Source organism: Rhipicephalus sanguineus, chromosome 6 (assembly GCF_013339695.2).
Source record: "Rhipicephalus sanguineus isolate Rsan-2018 chromosome 6, BIME_Rsan_1.4, whole genome shotgun sequence".
Lineage (NCBI taxonomy): Eukaryota > Metazoa > Arthropoda > Arachnida > Ixodida > Ixodidae > Rhipicephalus > Rhipicephalus sanguineus.
The window spans coordinates 75,915,919-75,943,307 of NC_051181.1; the positions used below are offsets into that span (position 1 = coordinate 75,915,919).

Consider the following 27,389-nt stretch of genomic DNA (forward strand, 5'->3'; position numbering starts at 1 on the left):
AGACCTGAAGACAGAACGAACAACCACAACCAGAGAGATAAGAGCGCGGATGTGTTACGAGAAATGACAGATAAAAATGAACTCGAAGATATAGGTTCAGTGCTGGCACATGTCCAGAAAGCAAAATACACTCACTTTCAAGGCAACACTCATGCTAGATTGGATAGAATATATGTTCCTTTAAGCCTGGTGCCTCTCTGCTCCCATTATGCTACACAATATGTTAGTTTCACTGATCATTCATTAGTGATGGTTACCTTAGGAACTAAGAAAAAGGTGTCGAGGTTTAGCTGGGAGCTGTGGAAATTCAACAGCAAATTACTAGAGGATGAAATTTTTGTTGAAAAGATAAAGAAGTATATCGAGGATATGCTGTCGAATCAAACAAGTAATTTCATGGGACTTTGGGAACAATTTAAATGCGAATTCAAGATCGCCGCCTTGGAAAGAGCGAGCGTGTTAAGGCAAAAAGAAAAGCAGCAAGAAAAGCAACTGCTTAGCACGCTAGAGTACATGCTCGATGCAGAAAGCAGCAAACCTGGCTTGTTCATGAAAGAAATAAAAGAAGTAAAGGCGAAGCTTGAGGCGATAGATACGGAAAGGTACCGCGGAGCGATGATAAGGGCTAGGTGTGAGCGGCTTTGGTTGGGTGAGACGCCCACCAAGCGAGCACTCAGTGAAGAGAAAATACATGCCTTGTCGAAGGAAATTAGCGAAATTCGTTTTCGGGACAGCATTACCCGCGAGACTGAACAAATAGAGCTTGCTTTCACCGAATACTACAGAAACCTTTTCAGCCTTAAAACATGTGACACCGAAAGATTTAGGAATGTGTTTTTGTCACTAATGCCTAAACTAGATGATGAAATAAGGCTATCACTTGAAAGGCCGATAACGGTCTCAGAAGTTGAGCAAGCCATAGAAGACCTGAGCTCCGGGAAGTCTCCTGGGCCAGATGGTCTTGGAGCCGCGGTGTACAAGTTTTTTAAAAGCGAATTGGCAGAAGCGCTGCATCGAGTTATACTTGAATGCTATGATAAGAAACTTACACCTTCGTCTTTTCGAACATCTCACGTTATACTGATTCCCAAAACTAAAGAACCATCGAAACTGCTTTCAGTAGAAGCATATAGACCGATAAGCTTAACAAACACCGATTACAAGGTCTACATGAAAGTTTTAGCTCGCCGCTTACAAAGTGTGATAAAGTCCCTTGTTGGTCCTCACCAGACCTGTGGAATTAAAGGCAGATCCATTTTTACAAATATTCACATAGCAAGAACAGTTCTCGAATGTTGTGATGCCATGGAATGTCGAAGTGCAATGATTCAGCTAGACTTAAATAAGGCTTTTGATAGAGTGATACACGAGATATTGTTTTTAATACTGGAACATGTGAATGTGGGATCAGTAATTCTGGATGGCGTTAGAATGGTATATGACAAATGCACAGCGCGGTTGGTGATAAACAGAAAATTGAGTGAATGTATTGCAATTGAAGCCTCTGTTAAACAGGGATGCTCTCTGTCGTCCCTCCTTTTTGATCTGTATTTAGAACCCTTTTGTTTAAAGGTTCTTGGGAATCCAAGTATTCATGGCTACACTTTTTTCAATAGTGAAGTCATAGTACTCGCTTATGCGGATGACGTAGCTGTCTTTTGCACAGATGAGCAGAGTGTTCAAGAAATCATTGAAGAGGCTAAGGATTTCTGTAATGCAACTGGAAGCATGATTAGCTGGACAAAATGTCTCGGCTTCTGGCACGGAAACTGGGGGCATACTCCAGATATGGTAGGCAGTATACCTTTCAGCACAATCCCTGGAAACTATTTAGGAGCGCCTCTCAATCAATACAATGGAAGTAAAGACTATTGGACAGACGAAGCAAAAAGAGTAAAACTGCAAACAGAAAAGTGGGGTGGACATAATTTTTCCATGTTTGCACGAGCAGCTGTTTGTAACGTCTTTCTGATCGCTAAAGTCTATTATGTGCTACACGTTTTAAGCATGGCTAGAGTATCAGTTCAAAAGCTGCACAGGGTTTTTGCAGTGTTTATCTGGGGATCAGCTTGGGAGCGCACGAGCCGATCCAATCTTTTTCTTCGGGTTAAAAACGGTGGTCTCGCGTTATCTCATTTATTTTTCAAGCAGATTGTAACAAGATTTCTTTTCTTACGGGACCAGAGTGACCCTTTTCTTCGCTCGGTAATCCAAGTGCGATTACGAGATTCATTGCAAGACTACGTAATTTCAACGCATTCCTTAGGAACAGCGAAATTGTCTGCCTTTTTACGTGAAGTTGTAGCCTCAATGGAGATTCTTAAGGCAAGGTTTTCCTTACAGTACTTAGCGGTTGTAGCGCGTAAACGTTTGTATAGAGATCTGCTAGATGTTTTTTTGCCGGTTCCAATGTATCGGGGATTATACCACTTGGGTCCTGAACGTGATGTGCTCAAACGGGTAAAACGAATGCCAGTGAAACCGTCAATGAAATCTTTCTTTTTTCAACTGCACACGGGAACCCTCCCTACAAAGCCATGGTTGCAGAGCAAAGGCCTCTTTGTTCCATGGTCGGTTGACTGTCTTATTTGCAGAAAACCGGAAACCATCGACCACATATTTCTGGACTGTCATGACTCGATTTTCTTTTGGGATGTGCTTCAACGGACTTTAAAAAAAGACTTGCCTTTAAGCCCTTTCGGAATTCGCTACCTGCCATGCGCGGTAGGTGATGAAGCGCCATGCGATATGTTTATGCTTATGTGTATGCATAGTGTCTGGCGTACGAGAATGGACGTCAGACATGCGCATTTGAAAGTGTTTCCGGCAAATCATTACTTTTTGGAAGAAGTAATCTATTTGCGCGATGTGTTTAAGGCACTAAGTGATCCCCCAGAGTGGATAACAGTTCTAGATGAACTTGTTAAAGCTAAGTACTTTTTAATATAAACGATCTAGCCAACTGCTAGTGATCTGACCTTTTGCATTGTTGTACACTTCATTTTTTATGTACTTTTTGAGTCAAGGCAATAAAGAAAAAAAAAGCAGAGTGGCGCAGTGGAAGCGTGCTGGGCCCATAACCCAGAGGTCCGTGGATCGAAACCACGCTCTGCTACAACATTTACGTATTTTCTTTTATACTCCTCGACACATTTATATGACGCACATTATTGCGCGAAACGAGCGTGCAGCAGAGTGGCGCAGTGGAAGCGTGCTGGGCCCATAACCCAGAGGTCCGTGGATCGAAACCACGCTCTGCTACAACATTTACGTATTTTCGTTTATACTCCTCGACACATTTATATAACGCACATTATTGCGCGAAACGAGAGTGCAGCAGAGTGGCGCAGTGGAAGCGTGCTGGGCCCATAACCCAGAGGTCCGTGAATCGAAACCACGCTCTGCTACAACATTTACGTATTATCTTTTATACTCCTCGACACATTTATATGACGCACATTATTGCGCGAAACGAGCGTGCAGCAGAGTGGCGCAGTGGAAGCGTGCTGGGCCCATAACCCAGAGGTCCGTGGATCGAAACCATGCTCTGCTACAACATTTACGTATTTTCTTTTATACTCCTCGACACATTTATATGACGCACATTATTGCGCGAAACGAGCGTGCAGCAGAGTGGCGCAGTGGAAGCGTGCTGGGCCCATAACCCAGAGGTCCGTGGATCGAAACCACGCTCTGCTACAACATTTGCGTATTATCTTTTATACTCCTCGACACATTTATATGACGCACATTATTGCGCGAAACGAGCGTGCAGCAGAGTGGCGCAGTGGAAGCGTGCTGGGCCCATAACCCAGAGGTCCGTGGATCGAAACCATGCTCTGCTACAACATTTACGTATTATCTTTTATACTCCTCGACACATTTATATGACGCACATTATTGCGCGAAACGAGAGTGCAGCAGAGTGGCGCAGTGGAAGCGTGCTGGGCCCATAACCCAGAGGTCCGTGGATCGAAACCACGCTCTGCTACAACATTTACGTATTATCTTTTATACTCCTCGACACATTTATATGACGCACATTATTGCGCGAAACGAGCGTGCAGCAGAGTGGCGCAGTGGAAGCGTGCTGGGCCCATAACCCAGAGGTCCGTGGATCGAAACCACGGTCTGCTACAACATTTACCTATTTTCTTTTATACTCCTCGACACATTTATATGACGCACATTATTGCGCGAAACGAGCGTGCAGCAGAGTGGCGCAGTGGAAGCGTGCTGGGCCCATAACCCAGATGTCCGTGGATCGAAACCACGCTCTGCTACAACATTTACGTATTTTCTTTTATACTCCTCGACACATTTATATCACGCACATTATTGCGCGAAACGAGAGGGCAGCAGAGTGGCGCATTGGAAGCGTGCTGGGCCCATAACCCAGAGGTCCGTGGATCGAAACCACGCTCTGCTACAACATTTACCTATTTTCTTTTATACTCCTCGACACATTTATATGACGCACATTATTGCGCGAAACGAGAGTGCAGCAGAGTGGCGCAGTGGAAGCGTGCTGGGCCCATAACCCAGAGGTCCGTGGATCGAAACCACGCTCTGCTACAACATTTACCTATTTTCTTTTATACTCCTCGACACATTTATATGACGCACATTATTGCGCGAAACGAGCGTGCAGCAGAGTGGCGCAGTGGAAGCGTGCTGGGCCCATAACCCAGAGGTCCGTGGATCGAAACCACGCTCTGCTACAACATTTACGTATTTTCTTTTATACTCCTCGACACATTTATATGACGCACATTATTGCGCGAAACGAGCGTGCAGCAGAGTGGCGCAGTGGAAGCGTGCTGGGCCCATAACCCAGAGGTCCGTGGATCGAAACCACGCTCTGCTACAACATTTACCTATTTTCTTTTATACTCCTCGACACATTTATATGACGCACATTATTGCGCGAAACGAGCGTGCAGCAGAGTGGCGCAGTGGAAGCGTGCTGGGCCCATAACCCAGAGGTCCGTGGATCAAAACCACGCTCTGCTACAACATTTACGTATTATCTTTTATACTCATCGACACATTTATATGACGCACATTATTGCGCGAAACGAGCGTGCAGCAGAGTGGCGCAGTGGAAGCGTGCTGGGCCCATAACCCAGAGGTCCGTGGATCGAAACCATGCTCTGCTACAACATTTACGTATTATCTTTTATACTCCTCGACACATTTATATGACGCACATTATTGCGCGAAACGAGAGTGCAGCAGAGTGGCGCAGGGGATTCCACTTCCGGCCGCGACAGCGTACGGACGTGTTTTCATGAGCTCCGACGGAGCGGCGATAGCGGCCAAGCTCGGTCGCGGAAACAGGTTATCTGCAATGGAAAACGAATACCAGGTTGTTCTGCCCAGTTTGCCCACAGGTCGGTTTATTTTAAATACCGTGTTTTTGCACGCGGACGTCAGTGCTCGGCCCTACCGGGTAGAAGACTTTCGCGACGCTCTGGCTCAACATTCGGTACTCCCCGAGGTAGTCGCCTTGGGGGCGTACCGCATGAGCCATGTGTGGGCGGTCACCTTCAAGGACGCTGAAACGGTGAAGAAGCTGGTCAGCATCGGTGAACTGCAAGTTAAAAGCAAGCGCTGTATCGTCATCGACCCGGCCAACAGGGACGTCCGAATGAAGGTTCACTGGCTGCTCCACAGTGTGCCTGACGAGGACGTGCGCCTTGCCTTCACGCCTTTCGGTAAAGTCACCGACATCGTCAGGGAGCGCTGGAGGGCCGGGGGATTGACCGACAAAGGGTCTACAACGAGGCTTGTGACTCTGAAGCTGCACTCCGGCGTCAAAATCGACGACTTGCCACACCAGTTAAGTGTGTCCGGTGAGCACGCCCTTGTTGTTGTGCCGGGCAGGGCCCCGCTCTGCCTTCGCTGCCGGGGCACAGGCCACATCCGCCGCGAGTGCCGCATTCCGCGATGTGGCTTTTGTCGGCGATTCGGTCACGAAGACGGCCAGTGTGAACGAACGTACACCAGCGTGACAGGGCCCGGGGGCAGCGACGACACCACCGACCTGCTCATGGACGAGGCTGACTTGGAAGAGGCGACGCCTCAGACAAACGCCCGTGAAACACAGCCATCTACATCGTCCTCTGTTCCGGAGGGCGAGCGTGATAAGCGGCAAGTCGACGAAGCCTCCAAGGACCAGCATGAGCCCGTCAAAGGCGTCGACACTGCACCGACTAGACGGGATACGCCCCAAGAAGTGCAGCCTCCGGTGAGCGTGATTGAATCCGGCGAGAAGTGTATGGTTTCTTCACACGGCGAAGGGAGCCCGATGGCCGGAAAGCGGCCGCATGAGAGCACCGTCGACAGTGAGTCGCAGCGGGACGATGGTGGAGGCGGCGAGCCACCGACGAAAACGCCAGGTGTAAGACGCTCTCCATTTAGACCGCGACCTAACATTCCGGGCGAACCACGGCGGGCGGGCAATCCGCCTTCGTAAGAGATGGTTTTTATGTCGGGTAAAGGAGGGGGAGGGGAGGGGTGGGTTTGGGCCGAAAATGGTGTAGGAAAAAGCTACAATGTGGATCACTCTGTTTGCTTTGCTCTTCAAACGGGACAGCTTCACGGCCACTGGCCGGGTTTTGTTTCGCGGTGTCATCCGCGAGAAGAATATCGCAATAAGTTTCACCTCTGGTTTGTTCTTCGCAAAGGACACCATTCGGAAGGGCAACCTCCTTTGCAGCCATGGCCCAGCTAACAAAAGCGAGTTTGCGCGTAGCAACCCTGAATGTACGAGGGTTAAGCGCTAGAAGGCGACAGTGCCAATTAAGCCGCTTACTGCTCGAAAACGATTTGGACTTGGTCGCAGTTCAGGAGACCAAAATAGAAAGCCAGGAGGTTGCCGACCGAATGGTATCCGTTTTTCGTCCTCATTTCAATGTACAATTTTGTCACGCTGTTGGCAGTTCGGGCGGCTGTGCTGTTTTCATACGTAATGACTTTGGTAGTTGCGTACAAACGGTTGAGTCGTGCCAATCTGGCCGCCTTTTAGTGGTAGATTTTAGTCTTTCGGGTACGAGTTACCGCGTTGTCTGTGCTTACGCACCGAATGTCGAAAGAAATCGCACAATTTTTTTTGAAAGGTTTCTAACGTATCTAAACTGTGAAAAAGTGATAATACTCCTAGGCGATTTCAACTGTGTTTGTGCAGCTGAAGACCGGTCCAAAAAGAGCCGTATTCACGATAAAAGCGCCGAGTTGTTATCGGAGATAGTACATGACCGCGGTTTAGATGACGTGGGCGGCGTTTTTTCCAATAGTACTCGCCCGACTTACACCCATTTTCAGCGAGATAGCCATGCAAGATTGGACAGAATCTATGCCTCAGCCGAACTTGTTGTGCTGTGCACTGCGTACGAAGTGAAACCTATTTCCTTCAGCGACCACTGTTTGGTTATTGCCGGCTTTGGCAGAGTGCAGGCGAAACCACATTTAAATTGGAACCTCTGGAAATTTAATGTGAAGCTCCTAGAGGACGATAATTTCGTAAGCGTAGTAACCGACGAACTGGAGAAGCTACACGCCTCGCAGTCAATAAATCTTGCTGCCGAATGGGAGGAGTTTAAACAGAGAGTCAAAATAGCTGCCATAGAAAGAAGTAGCATACTCAAGCATAAGCGGAACCAAAGTGAACGTGAGCTTCGTGAGCGGCTTGAATACTTTACCTGCATGGAAAACATCCAACCTGGTGTTTTTAGGAAGGAAATGAGAGACGTGAAGAGTCAGCTGGAGCAAATTGACGCTGAGAAGTACAAGGCCGCGATAATACGAACAAGAGCGGAAAAATTGTGGGTCGGTGAAAGGCCAACAAAACGCGCGTTGTCTGATGAAAAGAAATATGCGTGCCAGAAAGAAATCCGTCAAATAGCTAGTGGCAACGATGTCACGTCGGATAGGAAGGTCATCATGCGCGTGATAGCCGATCATTTTACTTATCTGCTTGGACAACAAAGGAACACTATGGAAGGATTTCGGGAGAGATTTTTACCTTTTATGCCGAGGCTAGACGACGAAGTTAAAGCACGTTTGGAGGTGCAGATTTCTCTACGAGAAATCGAGGACGCAATCGGCGACTTGACGCTGGGCAAGGCGCCCGGGCCCGATGGCCTAGGGGCCGCCTTCTATAAAGCTTTTAAATTTAAGGTAGCTCCTGTGTTGCTTGGAGTTTTCGCTGAAGCTTACGACCGTAAGCGAGTTCCGCTTTCATTCAGAAGGTCGCACGTTGTGCTGATACCCAAGAGTGATGACCCCGAAAAACGTCTCTCCGTGGGCTCTTATCGTCCTATCAGCCTCACCAACGTGGACTACAAAATATTTATGAAAGTATTAGCCAAAAGACTCCAGGGGGTTATTGCAAAGCTGGTAGGGCCACACCAGACTTGCGGTATTAAAGGCCGCAGCATAGCGACAAACATTCACGTCGCACGAAGTGTTCTTGAATGTTGTGACGCTCTAGGCGAGCGCGTGGCAATGATGCAGCTCGACCTGGCGAAAGCTTTTGACCGAGTCTCGCACGAGATTTTATTGGACATTCTCAAACATTCAAATGTTGGCCATGTAATACTAGAAGGCGTCAGAATGGCGTACACGGACTGCACCATGCGTATTATAGTAAACGGAGAACTTACGGAGAGCGTGAACGTCCGCTCCTCAGTGAGGCAGGGATGTCCTTTGTCGCCTTTGCTTTTTGCACTTTATCTCGAACCGCTCTGTTTGGCCATTGACCACACGGAAGCTATTACGGGCTTCAGGCTGGAGACAGCACACGTCAAAGTTTTGGCTTACGCAGATGATGTTGCTGTGTTCTGCTCAGATAGGGAGAGCATCAAACAAGCCACTAATATTGTATGCGACTTTTGTGACTGCACCGGTGCCCAAATAAACTGGGATAAGAGTTACGGGTTTTGGCATGGTGACTGGGATGTTACCCCAGAGCATTACTCTCGGTTACGCTGGTCGGCAATTCCAACACGTTACCTAGGCGTGCCACTTGAATCTTACCGTGATCCAGAAGCGCACTGGTCTGACCAGGCGCGAAGTGCAAAAGAAAAGTCTACTGCGTGGCAAGGCAGGCAATTGTCTATTTTTTCACGAGCCACTGTCTGTAACATTTTTCTGATCTCCAAAATCTGGTATGTGATGAATGTGTTATGTGCATCGCGAGTTAGCATACAAAAACTTCACCGCGTTTTTGCTGTTTTTATTTGGGCGTCCACTTGGGAGCGGACTAGTAGAATGAATTTGTTCCGCCCTGTTAAGAAAGGTGGCCTTGGTCTTGTCCATTCGTTTTTGCGACAGGTTGTGTCGCGATTTATGTATTTACGGGATCAAAATCACCCGTTCCTCCGCACTATCATACAAACGAGGCTACGGCGACTACTCCCGGAACTTATAGCGTCGTCGCGCGAAATGATCAACGGTTCTGTAACCGGGTACCTGCGCGAGGTGGTTCTCTCGTTCAGGTTGCTGAACGCACGATTTTCATTAGATTATTTATTTAATGTTAAGAAGAAAAAGCTATATAAGGACCTAGTGGAAAACATGCTACCAGAGCCCTTGTATCGTTTCCCACATCGCGGAGGCGCCGGACAGGATGTGCTCAAACGAGTAAAGAAAATGCCTATACAACCATCAGTTAAAACATTCTTCTTTCAGTTGCACACAAACACACTCGCTGTTAAAACCTGGCTACAAGATAAAGGCATCTTTATACCCTGGACCACTGACTGCATCTTATGTAAAAAACCGGAAACGATTGAACATGTATTTCTAGACTGTTGGGACCCAATATTTCATTGGGATGGGCTTCAACGCACATTAAAGAAACAACTACCCCTTGACCCTTATGGCATTCGTTTCTTGCCGGTAGACGTATCCGGGGGCTTTCCGTACGATGTTATCATGGTCCTGGGACTTCACGCCTTGTGGAAAACGAGAACGCAATATCAGCATGTTGATATAGATATACGCCCTGTTCGCGAACATTTCATTGAAAGTGTCGTGCGTCTGCGAGATGTGTATCGCGCTCTTGCCGATCCGCCAGACTGGATCTCTGTACTCGATGTATTGGTATGGATGAAAAGTTTTTAATCCCGCGGTAGCCAAAGTCTGGCTGCCAGGTTTTATGTCTTGTAATATATGATTTCGGCAATAAAGAAAAAAAAAAGCAGCAGAGTGGCGCAGTGGAAGCGTGCTGGGCCCATAACCCAGAGGTACGTGGATCGAAACCACGCTCTGCTACAACATTTACGTATTATCTTTTATACTCCTCGACACATTTATATGACGCACATTATTGCGCGAAACGAGCGTGCAGCAGAGTGGCGCAGTGGGGGATTCCACTTCCGGTTGCGAAAGCGTTCGGACGTGTGTATCATGAGCTCCGTTGGAGCGGCATCGGCGGCCCAGCTTAGCCGCGGTTCCAGGATTGAAATGCCACAGGATTATGCCGTCATTTTGCCCCCTCTGCCAAATGGGTATGTGGTTCAGAACACTGTTTTTCTGCACGCAGACGTAAAAGGAAGGCCTTATCACGCGGAAGATTTTCGTGAACCCCTTTTTCGACGTGTCCCGCCCACCGAGGTTCTTGCGCTTGGCGCATATCAAATGAATCACGTGTGGGCGGTGACCTGTAAAAGCGCTGAAGGTGTGAAGAAACTTTTAGCTGAACCGCAATTGACTGTGAAAGGCCTCAAATGCATGGTAATCGACCCAAGCCACCGCGACGTCCGTCTGAAACTGCATTGGTTGCTCTACCACGTGCGAGAAGAAGACGTCCGAAATGCGCTGATCCCTTACGGGACGGTCGTTGACGTAGGGATGGATAAATGGCGAATTGATGGCTACACGCAGCAGAATACCATGACAAGAACCGTGACGCTCCGGCTCAAGGCTAACGTTACGCTGGACGATATACCCCACCAGTTACGAGTTGGAGGGGAGCTCGCACTTATCGTGGCCCCCGGAAGAGCGCCGAGGTGTTTGCGCTGCCAGCAGATTGGCCACATTAGAAAAGACTGTCGAGTTCCGCGGTGCGACACGTGCAAACGCTTTGGTCATGCCCAAGCGAACTGCACGAGGACGTATGCGGCAGCTACCTTGAACACCGGGGGCACGGATAAATCCGAGCTCACTATGGACGAGGCCGAAGCCGAAGAATCGGTGAAATCAAAGGCGGATTCTGCAGGGAAAACACCAAGTACGGCAGGCATGACGCAGTTGAAGAAAGAAGCGGCAAAGTCAACTGAAAGTGCAAGGGTGGGGCAACCTATTGCAGAATCACCGGTGAAAGCCAAGGTGACTTCTGCAGGAGACACGCCAAGTACAGGAGGCATGAAGGAGGTGAAAGAAATGGCAAAATCAGCTGACAGTGCGAGTGTGCAGTCTGCCGCAGAATCAGCGACGAGCGCAAAGGAGGCCCATGTATCAAAGGATGTGACCGCTGAAACGAGTGAGAGCAAAAGAACTACTCAGACTGTCCAGGAACCTTCCGACGGTTGTGCCATGGAGTGGCATGACGCTGAAGAACCCGGGACGGGAGGGAAAAGACCACGAGACGCAGTGCCATCAGAACCAAATGATGCAAGCAGTCAAGAACCGCCTGCGAAAGCGGCTGTCTTTCGGAGGCAGCGGCTGATGGTCAAGCCAAACGTCGTAGAAGGGGAAAAGAGGCCGGCCAAGCCGCCCCCCTGACGACGCACTAGGTGCGCGCCCCCTGCCCAGAAGGTGTGCCTGATGACTGAGTAGGCGTTATTCAGCGCAGACTGTTTGGTGAGCACTTACTTCTACCATAAAAAATGGCAGTGAGACTTGAGCGATCAGTACGTTTTGCCAGTATAAATGTACGCGGGTTAGCTTCTAGAAAGCGGCAGTACCAATTGAGTAGATTGTTTTCGGAGCATGAATTCGACGTGATTGCTGTGCAGGAAACCAAATTAGCGACTGAGGAGGATAATGATCGCATGGTGTTTACCTTTCGCTCAATGTATAACGTTTGTGTGTCCCACGCCAATGGATTATCAGGAGGATGTGCCCTTTTCATCAGAAAATCTATGGGTGCTGTTGAAAGAAGTGTAATAAGCAGTGATAACGGACGTTTTGTAGTGTGTGATTTTTCTTTCTTGAAATTTGAATGGCGCGTGATATGTGTGTATGCCCCGAACCGAGAGAGCGAAAGGAAAGTTTTCTTTCAAGAAATAAGAAATTTACTCGAATGTGACAAATATGTAATACTTGTTGGTGATTTTATCTGCGTGTGCGCGAAAGAAGACCGTGCCAAGCCGGTCCAATTATGTGATCAAAGCGCGGTGATTTTGAACGAATCGATTGCAGAGAAGGGATTGGAAGATGTTGGCCTATGCATGTCTAATGGTAGAGTTCAGTTTACGCACTTTCAGGGTCTAAGCCACGCACGGTTAGATAGAGCGTACATCTCGATGGACCTTGTTATGTGCTGTGATGATTATATTGTTACACCGGTGTCTTTCAGCGATCACTGTATGATTAGCTTTACACTTGGTGCTAGGGAGAGGATACATAAATTTAACTGGTACCTGTGGAAATTAAACAATAATGTCTTGAAGGGTGAAACTTTTGGCAGAGATGTAACCGAAGCCCTTACGAAGCTATATGATAATCAAAAAGACGACTGGGAAGCGAAGTGGGAAACGTTTAAACAAGATGTAAAAATGAAGGCGATAGAACAAACTACTAAGAATAATTTTGAGAAGAAGCAGGAGGAAAGGAGCCTACAAAGGCAACTACAAGCTCTCTTGGAGGAAGAAAGTATGAAACCGGGCTTGTTTACCGAAGAAATTAGAAATACTAAAAACAAACTGGAAGTTTTAGACAGACAGAAGTATAAAGGTGCTATAATAAGAACTAGAAGTGAAAAGCTTTGGATGGGCGAGACACCCACAAAAAGAGCTCTGGGGGACGAAAAGAAATATGCACAAAGAAAAGAAGTAAAGGAAATAATGCACAAGGATAGGCTGACAAGTGAAAAATCTCAGATAATGGAAGCGTTCGTGGAACATTATCGCGATCTGCTCGGCAAGCGTGTACCGATGGCCAGAGGCTTTACTGATGTCTTTCTCCCTATCATGCCCAAGCTTGACACAGATACACAAGAAAGATTAGGGGCTCCTATCAGCGTGCAGGAAATCAAAAAAGCTATCGACGACCTAAGCACGGGAAAGACGCCCGGCCCAGATGGAATCGGAGCTGAGTTTTATAAAACGTTTAAAGAAGAAGTAGCAGATGCGCTGAACGAAGTTATGGTAGAAGCATATAAAAAGAAGAAACTACCGTGCTCTTTCACGCAAGCGCATACTGTCTTAATTCCGAAAACAGATGATAGCACCAAACTACAATCTGTAGCATCATATCGACCTATAAGCCTTTTGAACACTGATTACAAAATATTCATGAAGGTTTTAACCAGGAGAATGCAGAATGTCATCGAAAAGATTGTAGGAACACACCAGACATGTGGCATTAAAGGTCGCAGCATTACAACAAACATACATATAGTAAGAAGCGTTCTAGAGATTTGTGATGCCTTCGAAGAACGAATAGCAATGATGCAACTAGATTTACAAAAAGCTTTCGATCGTGTCTCGCATGAAGTATTGTTCAGTGTGTTGAAGCATGTAGAAGTTGGTGACATAATCTTGGATGGTCTTAAGATGGCATACTCGCAGTGTGTAACTCGTCTGATAGTCAATAGGCAGCTCAGTGAGGAAATTGAAATACTCAGTTCTATCAGACAAGGATGTCCGGCCTCAGCATTGTTATTTGCCATCTACCTAGAACCCTTTTGTTTATCAATAATTAATAATACAAGTGTCCACGGCTTTCGGTTACAGAATGCGGAGATAAAGCTACTTGCTTACGCCGATGATGTGGCGGTACTTTGCCAAGATAGACAGAGTATATGTGAGGTTGTTTACATGGCAAATAAATTTTGTGACATGACGGGCAGCATAATTAATTGGGACAAAACAACTGCCTTTTGGTACGGTAATTGGGATATGAGACCTGAGGTATACCTCAACGTAAAATGGGAAAGTAAACCCTTAAAGTATCTTGGTGTACCTTTGGAAAGCCATCGTGACAACACTGATTACTGGAAGGGTGAAGCAGAAACACTCAAGCAAAAGGCAAACGCTTGGGGTGGTCGGGATTTGTCTATTTTCGCGCGTGCGTCCGTATGCAACATGTTCCTTATATCCAAAATATGGTACGTCATGCAAGTCATCTGTATGTCGCGCATTAATGTGCAGAAATTTCATAGGATTTTTGCAGTGTTTGTGTGGAAATCGTCATGGGAACGTACAAGTCGTTCCAATTTATTCCAGTCCGTTCGCAACGGAGGAGTTGGTTTATGTCATTTATTTATAAGACAAGTTGTCTCTCGTTTTATGTTCCTGCGAGATCAAAAAAATGAATTTCTGCAAACTGTGATACAAGTAAGACTGTCTTCGCGCATTCCAGATTTTGTTGTGTCATCAAACAATGATATGTGCCGATATGTGACCGGTTTTTTGAGAGAAGTTATACAATCTTTTGAATTTTTGAAAGTCCGTTTTTCTATCGAATATCTTTCCACTGTTAAACGAAAGAAGCTCTACAAAGATCTCCGTGATGTCCTGTTACCAACACCCTTGTACAGATCTGTGTTTAATGGAGGTCCCGGACAGGACGTTTTAAAAAGGGTCAAAAGGATGAACGTGAAAGCAGGGGCAAAAACATTCTTTTTTAAACTTCATTCCGGTACGCTCCCCGTAAAGCAATGGTTAGCGGATAAGGGAATCGATGTGCCATGGACAACCAATTGTTTGCTTTGTAAAACACCTGAGACAATAGAGCATGTATTTATTCATTGCTGGGACGCAGTCTTTCATTGGGACATCCTTCAAAGAACATTGAAAAAAGAGCTGCCCATTACGAGCTATGGCATTCGTTTTCTGTGTGTGGATAATGAGGACGACGTCCCATATGACATGTTTATGTTAATTAGTCTTCACAGCATCTGGCAGACTACAATGGCTGTCCGACATATGGACCAGTACACGCGTCCTGTCCGAGAAAACTTCATTGCAAATATAAGGCATATTGCTGAAGTGTATAGAGCACAAGAAGAACCTCCCCGCTGGTTGCCAATGTTGGACGAACTGTGTCACTTGAAAAAATTTTAATGTGAACACTACGGACCAAAGCTTGGTCCAAGTGTGTTTTTACCATTCCTGTTTCTGTGTGACCACCTGTAAAGAAAAACAGGCAATAAAGAAAAAAAAAAGCAGAGTGGCGCAGTGGAAGCGTGCTGGGCCCATAACCCAGAGGTCCGTGGATGGAAACCACGCTCTGCTACAACATTTACCTATTTTCTTTTATACTCCTCGACACATTTATATGACGCACATTATTGCGCGAAACGAGCGTGCAGCAGAGTGGCGCAGTGGAAGCGTGCTGGGCCCATAACCCAGAGGTCCGTGGATCGAAACCACGCTCTGCTACAACATTTACGTATTTTCTTTTATACTCCTCGACACATTTATATCACGCACATTATTGCGCGAAACGAGAGTGCAGCAGAGTGGCGCATTGGAAGCGTGCTGGGCCCATAACCCAGAGGTCCGTGGATCGAAACCACGCTCTGCTACAACATTTACGTATTATCTTTTATACTCCTCGACACATTTATATCACGCACATTATTGCGCGAAACGAGAGTGCAGCAGAGTGGCGCACTGGAAACGTGCTGGGCCCATAACCCAGAGGTCCGTGGATCGAAACCACGCTCTGCTACAACATTTACCTATTTTCTTTTATACTCCTCGACACATTTATATGACGCACATTATTGCGCGAAACGAGCGTGCAGCAGAGTGGCGCAGTGGAAGCGTGCTGGGCCCATAACCCAGAGGTCCGTGGATCGAAACCACGCTCTGCTACAACATTTACGTATTTTCGTTTATACTCCTCGACACATTTATATGACGCACATTATTGCGCGAAACGAGAGTGCAGCAGAGTGGCGCATTGGAAGCGTGCTGGGCCCATAACCCAGAGGTCCGTGGATCAAAACCACGCTCTGCTACAACATTTACGTATTTTCTTTTATACTCCTCGACACATTTATATCACGCACATTATTGGGCGAAACGAGCGTGCAGCAGAGTGGCGCAGTCATTCTACTTCCGGACGCGCCAGCGAACGGTCGCAGGATGAACGGCGCCGATGGAGCGGCGATAGCGGCCCGTGCCGGCCGCGGTAACAGGATGGCTGACGAAGATAACGCTTACGAGGTTGTGCTGCCTACTCTGCCCACTGGCCGTGTTGTTAACAACACGTTGTTTTTGCACGGAGACGTGCGTGAGCGGCCCTACAAGGTCGAGGACTTCAGAGATGCCCTCGCCACGGCTGGTGTGCTCCCTGACGTCGTGGCGTTAGGGGCGTACCAAAACAACCACGTGTGGGCGGTGACCCTGAACACCGGCGATGCCACGAAGAAACTGGCAGCGCTTAAGGAACTGACGGTGAAAGGCCGACGGTGCATAGTGATCGACCCTGAGGACCAACAGGTGAAACTTCGTCTGCATTGGATGCTTCACGGCGTCCAAGACGAAGACATCCGGACGGCATTCACAGTCTTCGGCAACGTCACCGAGGTGACGCGTGAGCGGTGGCGCGTCCAAAGAATGAGAGAAAAGGGGTCAACAACTAGAACCGTCCTGCTCAAGCTGAAACCGGGACTCATGGTGGACGACCTCCCCCATCAGGTCCGAGTCGCCGGGGAGTTGGCTCTCGTGGTTGTGCCTGGGCGGGCAATGCAGTGCCTGCGCTGCCATGGCACAGGTCACGTTCGCCGAGACTGCAGGGTGCCCCGGTGTTCGAAGTGCCGGCGTTATGGACACGCGGACGCGGAGGACTGTGTCCGTACCTACGCGTCGGCGACCGGACTTCCAAGGGCGGACGCCAACGAAGAACTCATGGACGTTGCCGAGGCTGAGGAGGCAGCCTGGGGAATCGACGAGGCGAAAAAGCAGGCGGGACCACCGGACACGTCGGCGCCTCCCGGTGCTGACACCCCGAAAGCGGATGCTGCGGCGGACCAACCGGCAGCAGGCGACTCCTCTGGGTCGAAGGCCAAGCAGCCGGAAACGAAAGCTCTCTCAGAGGCTACAAGTGGCGACGCTCGCAAGGGCGTTACGCCAACGCTTCAAGGAGCAGCGGGTGACTCGACTGGGTCATCCGAGGCGACAGTAAAGACCACGACGAGCCCACCACCACCCAAGGGCGGCGAGCTTAAATGTGCCAACGAGTTGCCACCCGAGAAGAGCGGCGTCCCCACACCGACCAGTGCCACCGCGGCCTCGAAGCGGCCCCACCCCCAGGCGAGCAACGACGGCGCTGAAGCAACAGCGCCTGGAATCGACGAACCCCCAGCAAAGACTGCTCAGGGACGGCGGCCGTCTCTTCGGCCACGCCCGAACGTTACGGCCGACAAGCGTGCCGGCAGCGTGGAGCCCGTAGGGCAAGTCCCGACAGTGCCGCCGGACGGAACCGCCGGCAATGGCACCGTCTAGCCCCGTGCTGGACGCGACAGGTAGGCACAATGCTGCTGGTCTCTTTTCTTTTTGTTCAAAATGGCGTCTGTCTCCCCGTTAACTATCGCCACTATAAACGTTAGAGGATTGGCAGGGAAGAGAAAGCAAAGCCAGCTTTACCGACTTCTAACGGAACGCGACACTGACGTCCTTGCAGTTCAGGAGACGAACGTTGACGGTGAAGAAGAGACCGGCAGCATGGTGCAACGTTTCGCGTCTAGATTTTATGTTGTCGTTAGTCACGCAGTGGGCACATCGGCTGGCTGCATACTTTTTGTGAAGAAGTTGCCTGGGCTTCGGGTGAATGCTCATTTTTCGTGTGCGGCTGGCCGGTGTGCTGCTCTTGACTTTTCACTGAACAATACTGATTGGCGTATAGTGTGTATATATGCGCCCAACAAGGTCGAGGCAACGGCCCTCTTCTTTCTCGGATTAGAAGAACGACTCGCTGATGGCAGGAATTTAATCGTCCTCGGTGACTTCAACTGTGTACTCAGCGCGCAAGACAAAACGAGCGCTCGTACTTTTAGAGATAAAAGCACCGATATCCTGACACGCATTGTTGGAAAGTGGAACCTTGAGGATGTTGCGGAAAGTCTCCAAAGTACGAGTGCAATAAAGTACACTCGATTTGAAGGCCCTAGTCACGCAAGACTTGATCGTATTTATGTTTCTCTCGACATCCTTCCGGAATGTAGGAGTTACGAAGTCGTCCCCATTTCATTTTCCGATCATTGCTTAGTCCAGTGCTCTATCGGTAGGTCAAGGGGAAATAACTCATTTTCCTGGGAACTATGGAAATTCAATAGTAAACTTCTGCAGGATGAAGAATTTAATTTATCCGTAATGGACGAAATCAGCAAATTAGACCCCGGAAAAAAACTTTATATTTGGCAGCAATGGGAATTATGCAAGGAATCTTTAAAATTAAAAGCAATCGAAAGGGCTACATGTATTCGGCATGCCGAGAAAAAGAAGGAGGCTGAGTTGAAAGCGCTCCTTGATAAGTTACTAAAGCAGGAGTGCCGAGCCCCCGGAAAATGGATCGAAGACATAAGAAAAGTTAGACAATAGAGCAACTAGACGAACAGCGTTATCGGGGCGCGCTTGTGAGGGCAAGGGCCGAGGATACAGCTGCCGGTGAAATACCAACGAAACGTGCGTTGTGCATGGAAAAAGCACGAGCCGAGAAAAATCACATTATCGAAATAGAATGGCGTGGTACCGTATCAACTGACACAGACGGCATCAAAAGAGCTTTTTTTGAGCATTATCAGGCGCTATTCGGATTGCATAATGTAGATATCGAAAAATTCAAGAACGAGTTTCTTCCAGTTTTACCCCGCCTGGACGAGGAAAGAAAAGAAAGTTTGCAACGGGCAATAACTGTTACTGAAGTTGAAGTAGCAATAGAGAAGCTTAACCCTGGAAAATCGCCCGGGCCAGACGGATTCACCGCTGCCTTTTATAAACAGTTTAAGAACGAAATAAGCCCTATCCTAGCAGTCATCTTCAATGAGGCGTACAAATTAAACACACTGCCGCCGTCATACAGGTCATCGTATACAGTACTTATACCAAAGACTGACGACACAGATAAGTTAAGATCCGTTTTTGGGTACAGGCCGATAGCTCTTTCTAGCGTTGAGTATAAGATATATATGAAGCTTCTAGCTCGAAGACTTCAGACTGTGATTACAGACATCGTCGGGCCCCATCAGACTTGTGGGATAAAACGACGGTCTATTGTTGTAAACATCCACAAAGCACGCAGCATACTCGAATGGTGTGATTATTTAGATGAACGAGCTGCCATCCTTCAGATTGACCTCGAAAAGGCCTTTGATTGTGTAGATCATAGAATTTTGTTTTCTGTCTTAAATCATGTCAACCTCGGTTCTGTTATCTGCGAGGGAGTGGCCCTGGCGTACCGAAACTGTACTACGAAGTTGATCGTGAATAAGAGTCTGGGGGCCCCCATTAACGTGCAGCGTTCGGTACGTCAGGGTTGCCCCCTAAGCCCTCTGTTATTTTGCATGTACATTGAAACTCTGTGTAGGAAAGTTATTATTAACAATAGCATCCTTGGTTTTAAGTTACAAGCAGCAGAAGTGAAGCTGCTAGCCTATGCAGACGACGTAGCGATTTTCACGCGAGATCAGCGCAGTATTGCAGAGGGTGTCGAAATTGTTCGGAATTTCAGCCAAGCTACGGGTAGTGGCGTTAACTGGTCAAAGTGTCTTGGGCTCTGGCACGGATCGTGGCCAGCGAAACCAGACCACTTCGCTAACGTGCCTTGGGTGACGACCCCGGGCAAGTACTTGGGCGTCCCGCTCGACTGTTATCGCGACAGCGATCAATATTGGAAAGCCCAGGCCAAGGATACGCGGGAAAAAACGGAGAAGTGGAAAGGTGCCGCCTTATCGATCTTTCCCAGAGCCACCACTTGCAACCTTTTTTTTATTAGCAAGCTGTGGTACGTAATGCAGGTATTGCATTTTTCACGTACAAATGTGCAGAAGTTACATAGAATATTCGCTGTATTTGTCTGGGCTTCTGAGTGGGAACGCTGCAGTCGTTCCAACTTGTTTCGTCGGGTAAAGAATGGAGGTTTGGGACTGGGTCACCTGTTCTTACGGCAGATTGTAAGCCGGTTTTTGTTTTTTAGAGATATTACCGACCCGTTCCTCCGCACTTTATGTCAATTACGGCTAAGCAGACTGCTCCCCGAGTATGTCGTGTCAACGGATGAGTGTGCTGGAGGAATCGGTGCTTACTTTAAAGAAATAGTGACCAGTGTAAAATTTCTTACCGTACGTTTTTCAGCAGAGTATCTTTCAAATGTCAAGCGAAAAGAGCTTTATTTTGCTTTGTGTGACATGGTATTCCCAGTACCTTTGTACAGATCATTGTGCAGTGGAGGCCCAGGTAAAAATGTTTTAAAAAGAGTGAAAAAAATGCATGTCCAGCCTGGAACAAAAACCTTTTTCTTTAAACTACACTCAGGTACGCTGCCAGTTAAGGCTTTTTTGGAAAAGAAAGGTTGCTTTTTGCCATGGGGCACGCATTGCTTAATTTGTAAGCTTCCAGAAACAGTTTATCATGTTTTTTTGCATTGTTGGGAAGGGGTTTACTTTTGGGATGTTCTGCAGCGATCTGTGAAAAAAGAATTTCCTCTGGATCCATATGGAATTCGGTTTTTGAGCGTAGAAAATGAAGATGGCGTTCCTTTCGACGCAATTATGCTCCTGGGCCTCCACTCCTTGTGGAGATCGCGAATGGCAGGCTACCACTTTGATAAGGATGCCCGGCCTGCTCGAGCGTATTTCAGGGAAAGCATTCATTGGTTCCTAGAAATACATAAAGCGGAACCGGAACCACCTGAGTGGCTTTCAAGGCTAGAGCCGCTCGTGACCTTGCCAGAGTTTTAACTTGACGATACCAGCACCATGCTGGTTGACTACACAGTCACAACATGTACTTTTTACATCGGGTGATTTTATTATCAGTGGTGTTTCATTTATGTGTTGTGTACCAAAGCAGGTAATAAGGAAAAAAAAAAGCAGAGTGGCGCAGTGGAAGCGTGCTGGGGCCATAACCCAGAGGTCCGTGGATCGAAACCACGCTCTGCTACAACTTTTACGTATTTTCGTTTATACTCCTCGACACATTTATATGACGCACATTATTGCGCGAAACGAGAGTGCAGCAGAGTGGCGCAGTGGAAGCGTGCTGGGCCCATAACCCAGAGGTTCGTGGATTGAAACCCCGCTCTGCTACAACATTTACGTATTTTCTTTTATACTCCTCGACACATTTATATCACGCACATTATTGGGCGAAACGAGCGTGCAGCAGAGTGGCGCAGTGGAAGCGTGCTGGGCCCATAACCCAGAGGTCCGTGGATCGAAACCACGCTCTGCTACATTTACGTATTTTCTTTTATACTCCTCGACACATTTATATCACGCACATTATTGGGCGAAACGAGAGTGCAGCAGAGTGGCGCAGTGGAAGCGTGCTGGGCCCATAACCCAGAGGTCCGTGGATCGAAACCACGCTCTGCTACAACATTTACGTATTTTCTTTTATACTCCTCGACACATTTATATCACGCACATTATTGGGCGAAACGAGAGTGCAGCAGAGTGGCGCAGTGGAAGCGTGCTGGGCCCATAACCCAGAGGTCCGTGGATCGAAACCACGCTCTGCTACAACTTTTACGTATTTTCGTTTATACTCCTCGACACATTTATATGACGCACATTATTGCGCGAAACGAGAGTGCAGCAGAGTGGCGCAGTGGAAGCGTGCTGGGCCCATAACCCAGAGGTCCGTGGATTGAAACCCCGCTCTGCTACAACATTTACGTATTTTCTTTTATACTCCTCGACACATTTATATCACGCACATTATTGGGCGAAACGAGCGTGCAGCAGAGTGGCGCAGTGGAAGCGCGCTGGGCCCATAACCCAGAGGTCCGTGGATCGAAACCACGCTCTGCTACATTTACGTATTTTCTTTTATACTCCTCGACACATTTATATCACGCACATTATTGGGCGAAACGAGAGTGCAGCAGAGTGGCGCAGTGGAAGCGTGCTGGGCCCATAACCCAGAGGTCCGTGGATCGAAACCACGCTCTGCTACAACATTTACGTATTTTCTTTTATACTCCTCGACACATTTATATCACGCATATTATTGGGCGAAACGAGCGTGCAGCAGAGTGGCGCAGTGGAAGCGTGCTGGGCCCATAACCCAGAGGTCCGTGGATCGAAACCACGCTCTGCTACAACATTTACGTATTTTCTTTTATACTCCTCGACACATTTATATCACGCACATTATTGGGCGAAACGAGCGTGCAGCAGAGTGGCGCAGTGGAAGCGTGCTGGGCCCATAACCCAGAGGTCCGTGGATCGAAACCACGCTCTGCTACAACATTTACGTATTTTCTTTTATACTCCTCGACACATTTATATCACGCACATTATTGGGCGAAACGAGAGTGCAGCAGAGTGGCGCAGTAGAAGCGTGCTGGGCCCATAACCTAGAGGTCCGTGGATCGAAACCACGCTCTGCTACAACATTTACGTATTTTCTTTTATACTCCTCGACACATTTATATGACGCACATTATTGCGCGAAACGAGAGTGCAGCAGAGTGGCGCAGTGGAATTGTGCTGGGCCCATAACCCAGAGGTCCGTGGATCGAAACCACGCTCTGCTACAACTTTTACGTATTTTCTTTTGTACTCCTCGACACATTTATATGACGCACATTATTGCGTGAAACGTGAAACGAGAGTGCAGCAGAGTGGCGCAGTACGCGGAAGCAACTTCTGGAGGGAGCAGCGACTCGCCTGCTTTGCAGGTGAGGTCCGATCTGAAGGCTAGTGGAGAATGTCAGCCCAGCGGAAGAAAGGACGAGAGTCAAGATAAGAAAGGTCAAGACGTACCGGGAGCGGAGGCGTCCATGGTACGTCCAAAGGCGGTGGCTACTAAGGGGGAGGCTCCTCGAAGCTCCTCTGGAGTAGACGCTACTGAAGAGCCTGTTGAGGGCATGGATTTAACCGGTGCGAGCTCAAAGAGGCCCAGGGACCCGTCAGAGGGAGGAGATGGACGTGAAGGTGATGACGGTAGCTGCGAGGGTCCTCCTCCGAAAGCTACCCTTCTCAGACGCGCAACCCTGAAACCAAAACTGAACATTCCTCCTGACAAGCGGAATTCGCCGTTGGCTGCCCCGCCATAGCGGGGTCGCTGTCTGGGAGTGGTCTATGGCTGTGGACGGCCTTCGTGCGGAACTTCCTGACCCTAGTGCTAGTTTGCAACGGCACTGGTGGGCCTACAAACTATGCGTCAAACATGAAGGGAGAGCAGAACGATGTAAGTTTGTTTGCAGTATAATTCGTTGTGCGAGTGTCCTTTGAGCTTTCTCTTCTGTTTTCATGGCCAGTAATAATAATGTAGCACTTCGTATTGCCACGTTTAATGTTCGAGGGTTAACGTCCAGGCGGCGACAAGTGCAACTAAATCGCCTGTTGATGGAAAACGACATATACATTCTTGCTGTCCAAGAAACAAAGATTGAAAGTGAAGAGCAAACAACGAAAATGGTTGATATGTTTAAATCACGGTACAATGTTTGCGTATGTCATGCGGTGGGCAAGTCAGGAGGGTGTTTATTAATGCTGCGTAATTCTGTCGGTATCGTTGAACAAAGTGTGTCAACAACCCAGGATGGACGATTTGTACTGTGTGATTTTGCTTTACATGATGTATGTTGGCGAATAATATGTGTGTATGCTCCAAACATCCTACATGAAAAAACTGCATTTTTTGATTATGTGGCCAACCTTTTGACACCTGACAGAAATGTGGTTCTCCTAGGAGATTTTAATTGTGTTTGTATGCCTGAAGACCGTGTACAGAATACGAGAGGTAGAGATACGAGTGCAATCAGACTTCATGAAATCGTGTCGAATTTTGAGTTAGCCGATGTCGGAAACATCTTAAGTGCAAATGAAGTATTTTACACTCACTTCCAAGGGGAGAGCCATGCTAGGCTAGACCGGATATACATGTCAGCGGGTCTTGTGCCAAGGCTCACGAACTACGCAGTGAAACATGTGAGCTTTAGTGACCACAGCATAGTGGTGTGTACGGTAGGGAAAAAATACAGCGGCTCGAAGTTTAACTGGGAACTCTGGAAAATGAATGATAACATCTTAAAAGACGAATTCTTCGTGAGAGCTATAATGGAAAAAATCCAAACTGTAAGAAAGGAGGCTGTGTCAAACATAGCGGAGGCATGGGAGAATTTTAAAAACGAAGTAAAACTACTTGCGATCGAGAGGACGACGGTGATACGCCGCAAAGCAAAACAAAGGGAAAAAGAATTACAAAACATGCTAGGTTACTTTCAAAACGCCGAGTGCACTGTACCGGGATTATTTAGTACAGAAGTAAAAACGATCAAAAGCGTACTTGAAGCGATGGATGCGGAACGTTATAAAGGCGCAGTGATAAGGGCACGAACGGAGCGACTATGGCAAGGGGAAGCGCCAACAAAACGCGCGCTCAGTGAAGAGAAAGGTTACGCCTCAAGTAACCGTATTAAAGAAATCTGGTACAACGACGCTTTGTCGGCAGACCAAAGTACAATAGAGACAGCCTTTGTTGAGCATTACCGGACACTGTTAAGCAGACAGGTCAAAGTATCTGAAGAGTTCGTAGATAACTTTCTGGCGCTCCTGCCAAAGGTAGATGACGAAGGGAAAGAGGGACTCGAAAGGCCCATCTCAGTCACTGAAATTTTACACGCTATAGAAACCCTTGGTAGCGGAAAGTCGCCAGGACCTGATGGGCTGGGAGCGCTCTTCTACAAAACGTTTAAGATGGAAGTTGCAGAAATACTTCAGTGTTATAGCAGAAGCATACGAACTTAAACAGCTACCACCCTCATTTAGAAGAAGTCACGTTGTGCTAATACCTAAAACAAATGACCCAATCAAGCTACAGTCAGTAAAGGGATATAGACCTATAAGTCTCACGAATGTGGATTATAAAATATACATGAAGGTACTAGGGAAAAGACTACAGTCTGTTATTAACACAATAGTTGGTCCTCATCCAACTTGCGGAATAAAGAAGCGAACAATATTCACTAATATTCACGTCGCTAGAAGTATACTGGAGTGTTGCGACTCGAGCCTCGCGTGCGTTGCAATGGTCCAGCTCGATTTGGAAAAAGCTTTCGACAGAGTTGCTCACAGCATTCTTATGGCCACGTTAGAATACATCAATGTAGGTGGAATCATTCACGACGGTGTCGCCATGGCTTATGAAAAATGCTCTGCTCAAGTGATAATAAATAAACGACTGAGTGACAACATACCGGTGCTTTCAGGAGTGCGTCAAGGATGTCCCCTGTCGCCGTTGCTCTTTGCTATTTTTCTTGGGCCTTTCTGTCTAAAGATACGTGAAAACCAAAATATCCGTGGCTATCGTCTAATAAACCAAGAGGTAAAAATACTAGCGTACGCAGACGATATTGCGCTGTTCTGTACAGACCAAGAGAGCATTCGGGAGGCAATTAAAGATGCTAGACAATTCTGTAGCAGCACTGGTAGTGCCATAAACTGGCAAAAAAGCTTAGGCTTCTGGCATGGCCAGTGGAGTAGTAGGCGGACAGTTTTCGAAAGCATAGCGTTCACCGACACCCCGACCAGTTACCTCGGCGTGCCTTTACAACATTACCAAAATGCGAATACGCAGTGGACAGAACAAGCTGAACGGGTTCAGGCGCAAACAACCAGGTGGGGAGGCAGGAGCCTCTCAATATTTGCGAAATCGGCAGTGTGTAATGTGTTTCTTGTCGCCAAAGTGTTTTACATGTTACATGTATTATGTATGTCCCGAATGAGTGTGCAGAAGATGCACAGAATTTTTGCGGTTTTCGTGTGGGGATCTAAATGGGAGCGTACAAGTCGTTTGAATTTGTTTCATTCGGTGAAAAAAGGGGGACTGGGATTACAAAACTTGTTTTTCAAGCAGATAGTGGCTAGATTCATGTTCCTGCGTGATGAAAGTAATGGTTTCTTGCGATGTGGTCATCCAGACGCAACTGAGTGACGCAATGCCAGATTTTCTAGTTACGTCAAGCCCAGCACCAAAAGTGTCAGTGAAAGGGTTTTGGTATGAGATAATAAGTGCTTATCGGTTCCTGAGAGCGCACTTTTCGTTAGAATATTTGAGCGCTGTCACAAAAAAGCGATTGTACAGAGATTTGGTGCATGTTATGTGTCCTGTTCCAAGATACCGGGCGATATATGTACTCGGGAATGAAAAGAATGTTTTAAAACGGGTTAGAAGAATTCCAGTGAGGGCTACCACAAAGATGTATTTCTTTATGCTACACACGGGCACGCTTCCTGTCAAGCCATGGCTAAAAGAGAAGGGAATATTTCTACCTTGGGGTGTAAACTGCTACATTTGCAAAAAACCTGAAACCATTGAGCATATTTTCTTGGATTGCTGGGACTCCGTCTTCCTTTGGGATATTCTACAAAAGACTTTTAAAAAAGAGTTCCCACTAACACCATTCGGTATCCGGTTTTTACCATTTGAAGAAACAGGAGGTGTGCCCTACGACATGGTGATGCTACTTTGTATGCACAGCGTGTGGAAAACACGAATGGCTGTGCGAAATGAAGATGTAGATATAAGGCCTGCTAGTGAATACTTTAAAGAAAATGTTCTCTTTATTCGAGAAGTATACAAATCTCTTAGTGAACCACCAGAGTGGTTACTTGCCTTTGAACAATTGGCTACAATGAAATACTATTAACATAATTCATCAACAAGATACAATCGCGGATTACACATGTTGATTTTTCGGCTGGGGCCGATGGTGTCTGTGCTGTCCAAGGTCTGTATCGCTACGAACAGGTTTTAAATAAAAAAAAAATAAAAAAAGCAGAGTGGCGCAGTGGATGCGTGCTGGGCCCAAAACCCAGAGGTCCGTGGATCGAAACCACGCTCTGCCACAAATTTTACGTATTTTCTTTTATACTCCTCAACACATTTATGACGCACATTTTCCCGCGAAACGAGAGTGCAGCAGAGTGGCGCAGTGGAAGCGTGCTGGGCCCATAACCCAGAGGTCTGTGGCTAGAAACCACGGTCTGCTAGCATTTTTTACAGGAAGGGTGAGTGTGTCTGGACACTCCATGTGTG

The 27,389-nt window shown here is 47.5% G+C and overlaps 1 protein-coding gene and 17 non-coding genes across 18 annotated transcripts; all 18 read left to right on the plus strand.

The window, feature by feature from the left end:
- Window positions 1–3,043: 3,043 nt before the first annotated feature.
- Window positions 3,044–3,115, plus strand: Trnam-cau (transfer RNA methionine (anticodon CAU)). Its single transcript has one exon. It is a non-coding gene; the product is annotated as a tRNA-Met (tRNA).
- A 74-nt stretch (window positions 3,116–3,189) lies between these two features.
- Trnam-cau (transfer RNA methionine (anticodon CAU)) lies at window positions 3,190–3,261 on the plus strand. The gene has a single exon. It is a non-coding gene; the product is annotated as a tRNA-Met (tRNA).
- Window positions 3,262–3,627: 366 nt separating this feature from the next.
- Window positions 3,628–3,699, plus strand: Trnam-cau (transfer RNA methionine (anticodon CAU)). The gene has a single exon. It is a non-coding gene; the product is annotated as a tRNA-Met (tRNA).
- A 220-nt stretch (window positions 3,700–3,919) lies between these two features.
- On the plus strand, window positions 3,920–3,991 carry Trnam-cau (transfer RNA methionine (anticodon CAU)). Its single transcript has one exon. It is a non-coding gene; the product is annotated as a tRNA-Met (tRNA).
- A 512-nt stretch (window positions 3,992–4,503) lies between these two features.
- On the plus strand, window positions 4,504–4,575 carry Trnam-cau (transfer RNA methionine (anticodon CAU)). The gene has a single exon. It is a non-coding gene; the product is annotated as a tRNA-Met (tRNA).
- Window positions 4,576–4,649: 74 nt separating this feature from the next.
- Trnam-cau (transfer RNA methionine (anticodon CAU)) lies at window positions 4,650–4,721 on the plus strand. The gene has a single exon. It is a non-coding gene; the product is annotated as a tRNA-Met (tRNA).
- A 74-nt stretch (window positions 4,722–4,795) lies between these two features.
- On the plus strand, window positions 4,796–4,867 carry Trnam-cau (transfer RNA methionine (anticodon CAU)). The gene has a single exon. It is a non-coding gene; the product is annotated as a tRNA-Met (tRNA).
- A 5,504-nt stretch (window positions 4,868–10,371) lies between these two features.
- LOC119397355 (uncharacterized) lies at window positions 10,372–11,730 on the plus strand. The gene has a single exon (XM_037664788.2). The coding sequence runs from the start codon at window positions 10,414–10,416 to the stop codon at window positions 11,728–11,730; it is 1,317 nt and encodes a 438-aa protein (XP_037520716.2). The 5' UTR covers window positions 10,372–10,413.
- A 3,752-nt stretch (window positions 11,731–15,482) lies between these two features.
- On the plus strand, window positions 15,483–15,554 carry Trnam-cau (transfer RNA methionine (anticodon CAU)). The gene has a single exon. It is a non-coding gene; the product is annotated as a tRNA-Met (tRNA).
- A 366-nt stretch (window positions 15,555–15,920) lies between these two features.
- Window positions 15,921–15,992, plus strand: Trnam-cau (transfer RNA methionine (anticodon CAU)). Its single transcript has one exon. It is a non-coding gene; the product is annotated as a tRNA-Met (tRNA).
- A 5,509-nt stretch (window positions 15,993–21,501) lies between these two features.
- On the plus strand, window positions 21,502–21,573 carry Trnam-cau (transfer RNA methionine (anticodon CAU)). The gene has a single exon. It is a non-coding gene; the product is annotated as a tRNA-Met (tRNA).
- Window positions 21,574–21,644: 71 nt separating this feature from the next.
- On the plus strand, window positions 21,645–21,716 carry Trnam-cau (transfer RNA methionine (anticodon CAU)). The gene has a single exon. It is a non-coding gene; the product is annotated as a tRNA-Met (tRNA).
- A 74-nt stretch (window positions 21,717–21,790) lies between these two features.
- Window positions 21,791–21,862, plus strand: Trnam-cau (transfer RNA methionine (anticodon CAU)). Its single transcript has one exon. It is a non-coding gene; the product is annotated as a tRNA-Met (tRNA).
- A 220-nt stretch (window positions 21,863–22,082) lies between these two features.
- On the plus strand, window positions 22,083–22,154 carry Trnam-cau (transfer RNA methionine (anticodon CAU)). Its single transcript has one exon. It is a non-coding gene; the product is annotated as a tRNA-Met (tRNA).
- Window positions 22,155–22,225: 71 nt separating this feature from the next.
- On the plus strand, window positions 22,226–22,297 carry Trnam-cau (transfer RNA methionine (anticodon CAU)). The gene has a single exon. It is a non-coding gene; the product is annotated as a tRNA-Met (tRNA).
- A 74-nt stretch (window positions 22,298–22,371) lies between these two features.
- Trnam-cau (transfer RNA methionine (anticodon CAU)) lies at window positions 22,372–22,443 on the plus strand. Its single transcript has one exon. It is a non-coding gene; the product is annotated as a tRNA-Met (tRNA).
- A 74-nt stretch (window positions 22,444–22,517) lies between these two features.
- On the plus strand, window positions 22,518–22,589 carry Trnam-cau (transfer RNA methionine (anticodon CAU)). Its single transcript has one exon. It is a non-coding gene; the product is annotated as a tRNA-Met (tRNA).
- Window positions 22,590–27,127: 4,538 nt separating this feature from the next.
- Window positions 27,128–27,199, plus strand: Trnal-caa (transfer RNA leucine (anticodon CAA)). Its single transcript has one exon. It is a non-coding gene; the product is annotated as a tRNA-Leu (tRNA).
- The last annotated feature ends 190 nt before the right edge of the window (window positions 27,200–27,389 follow it).

Bases quoted from the DNA above. Each gene is read 5' to 3' on its own strand.
- LOC119397355 (XM_037664788.2), top strand. From the start codon at position 10,414: ATGAGCTCCGTTGGAGCGGCATCGGCGGCCCAGCTTAGCCGCGGTTCC.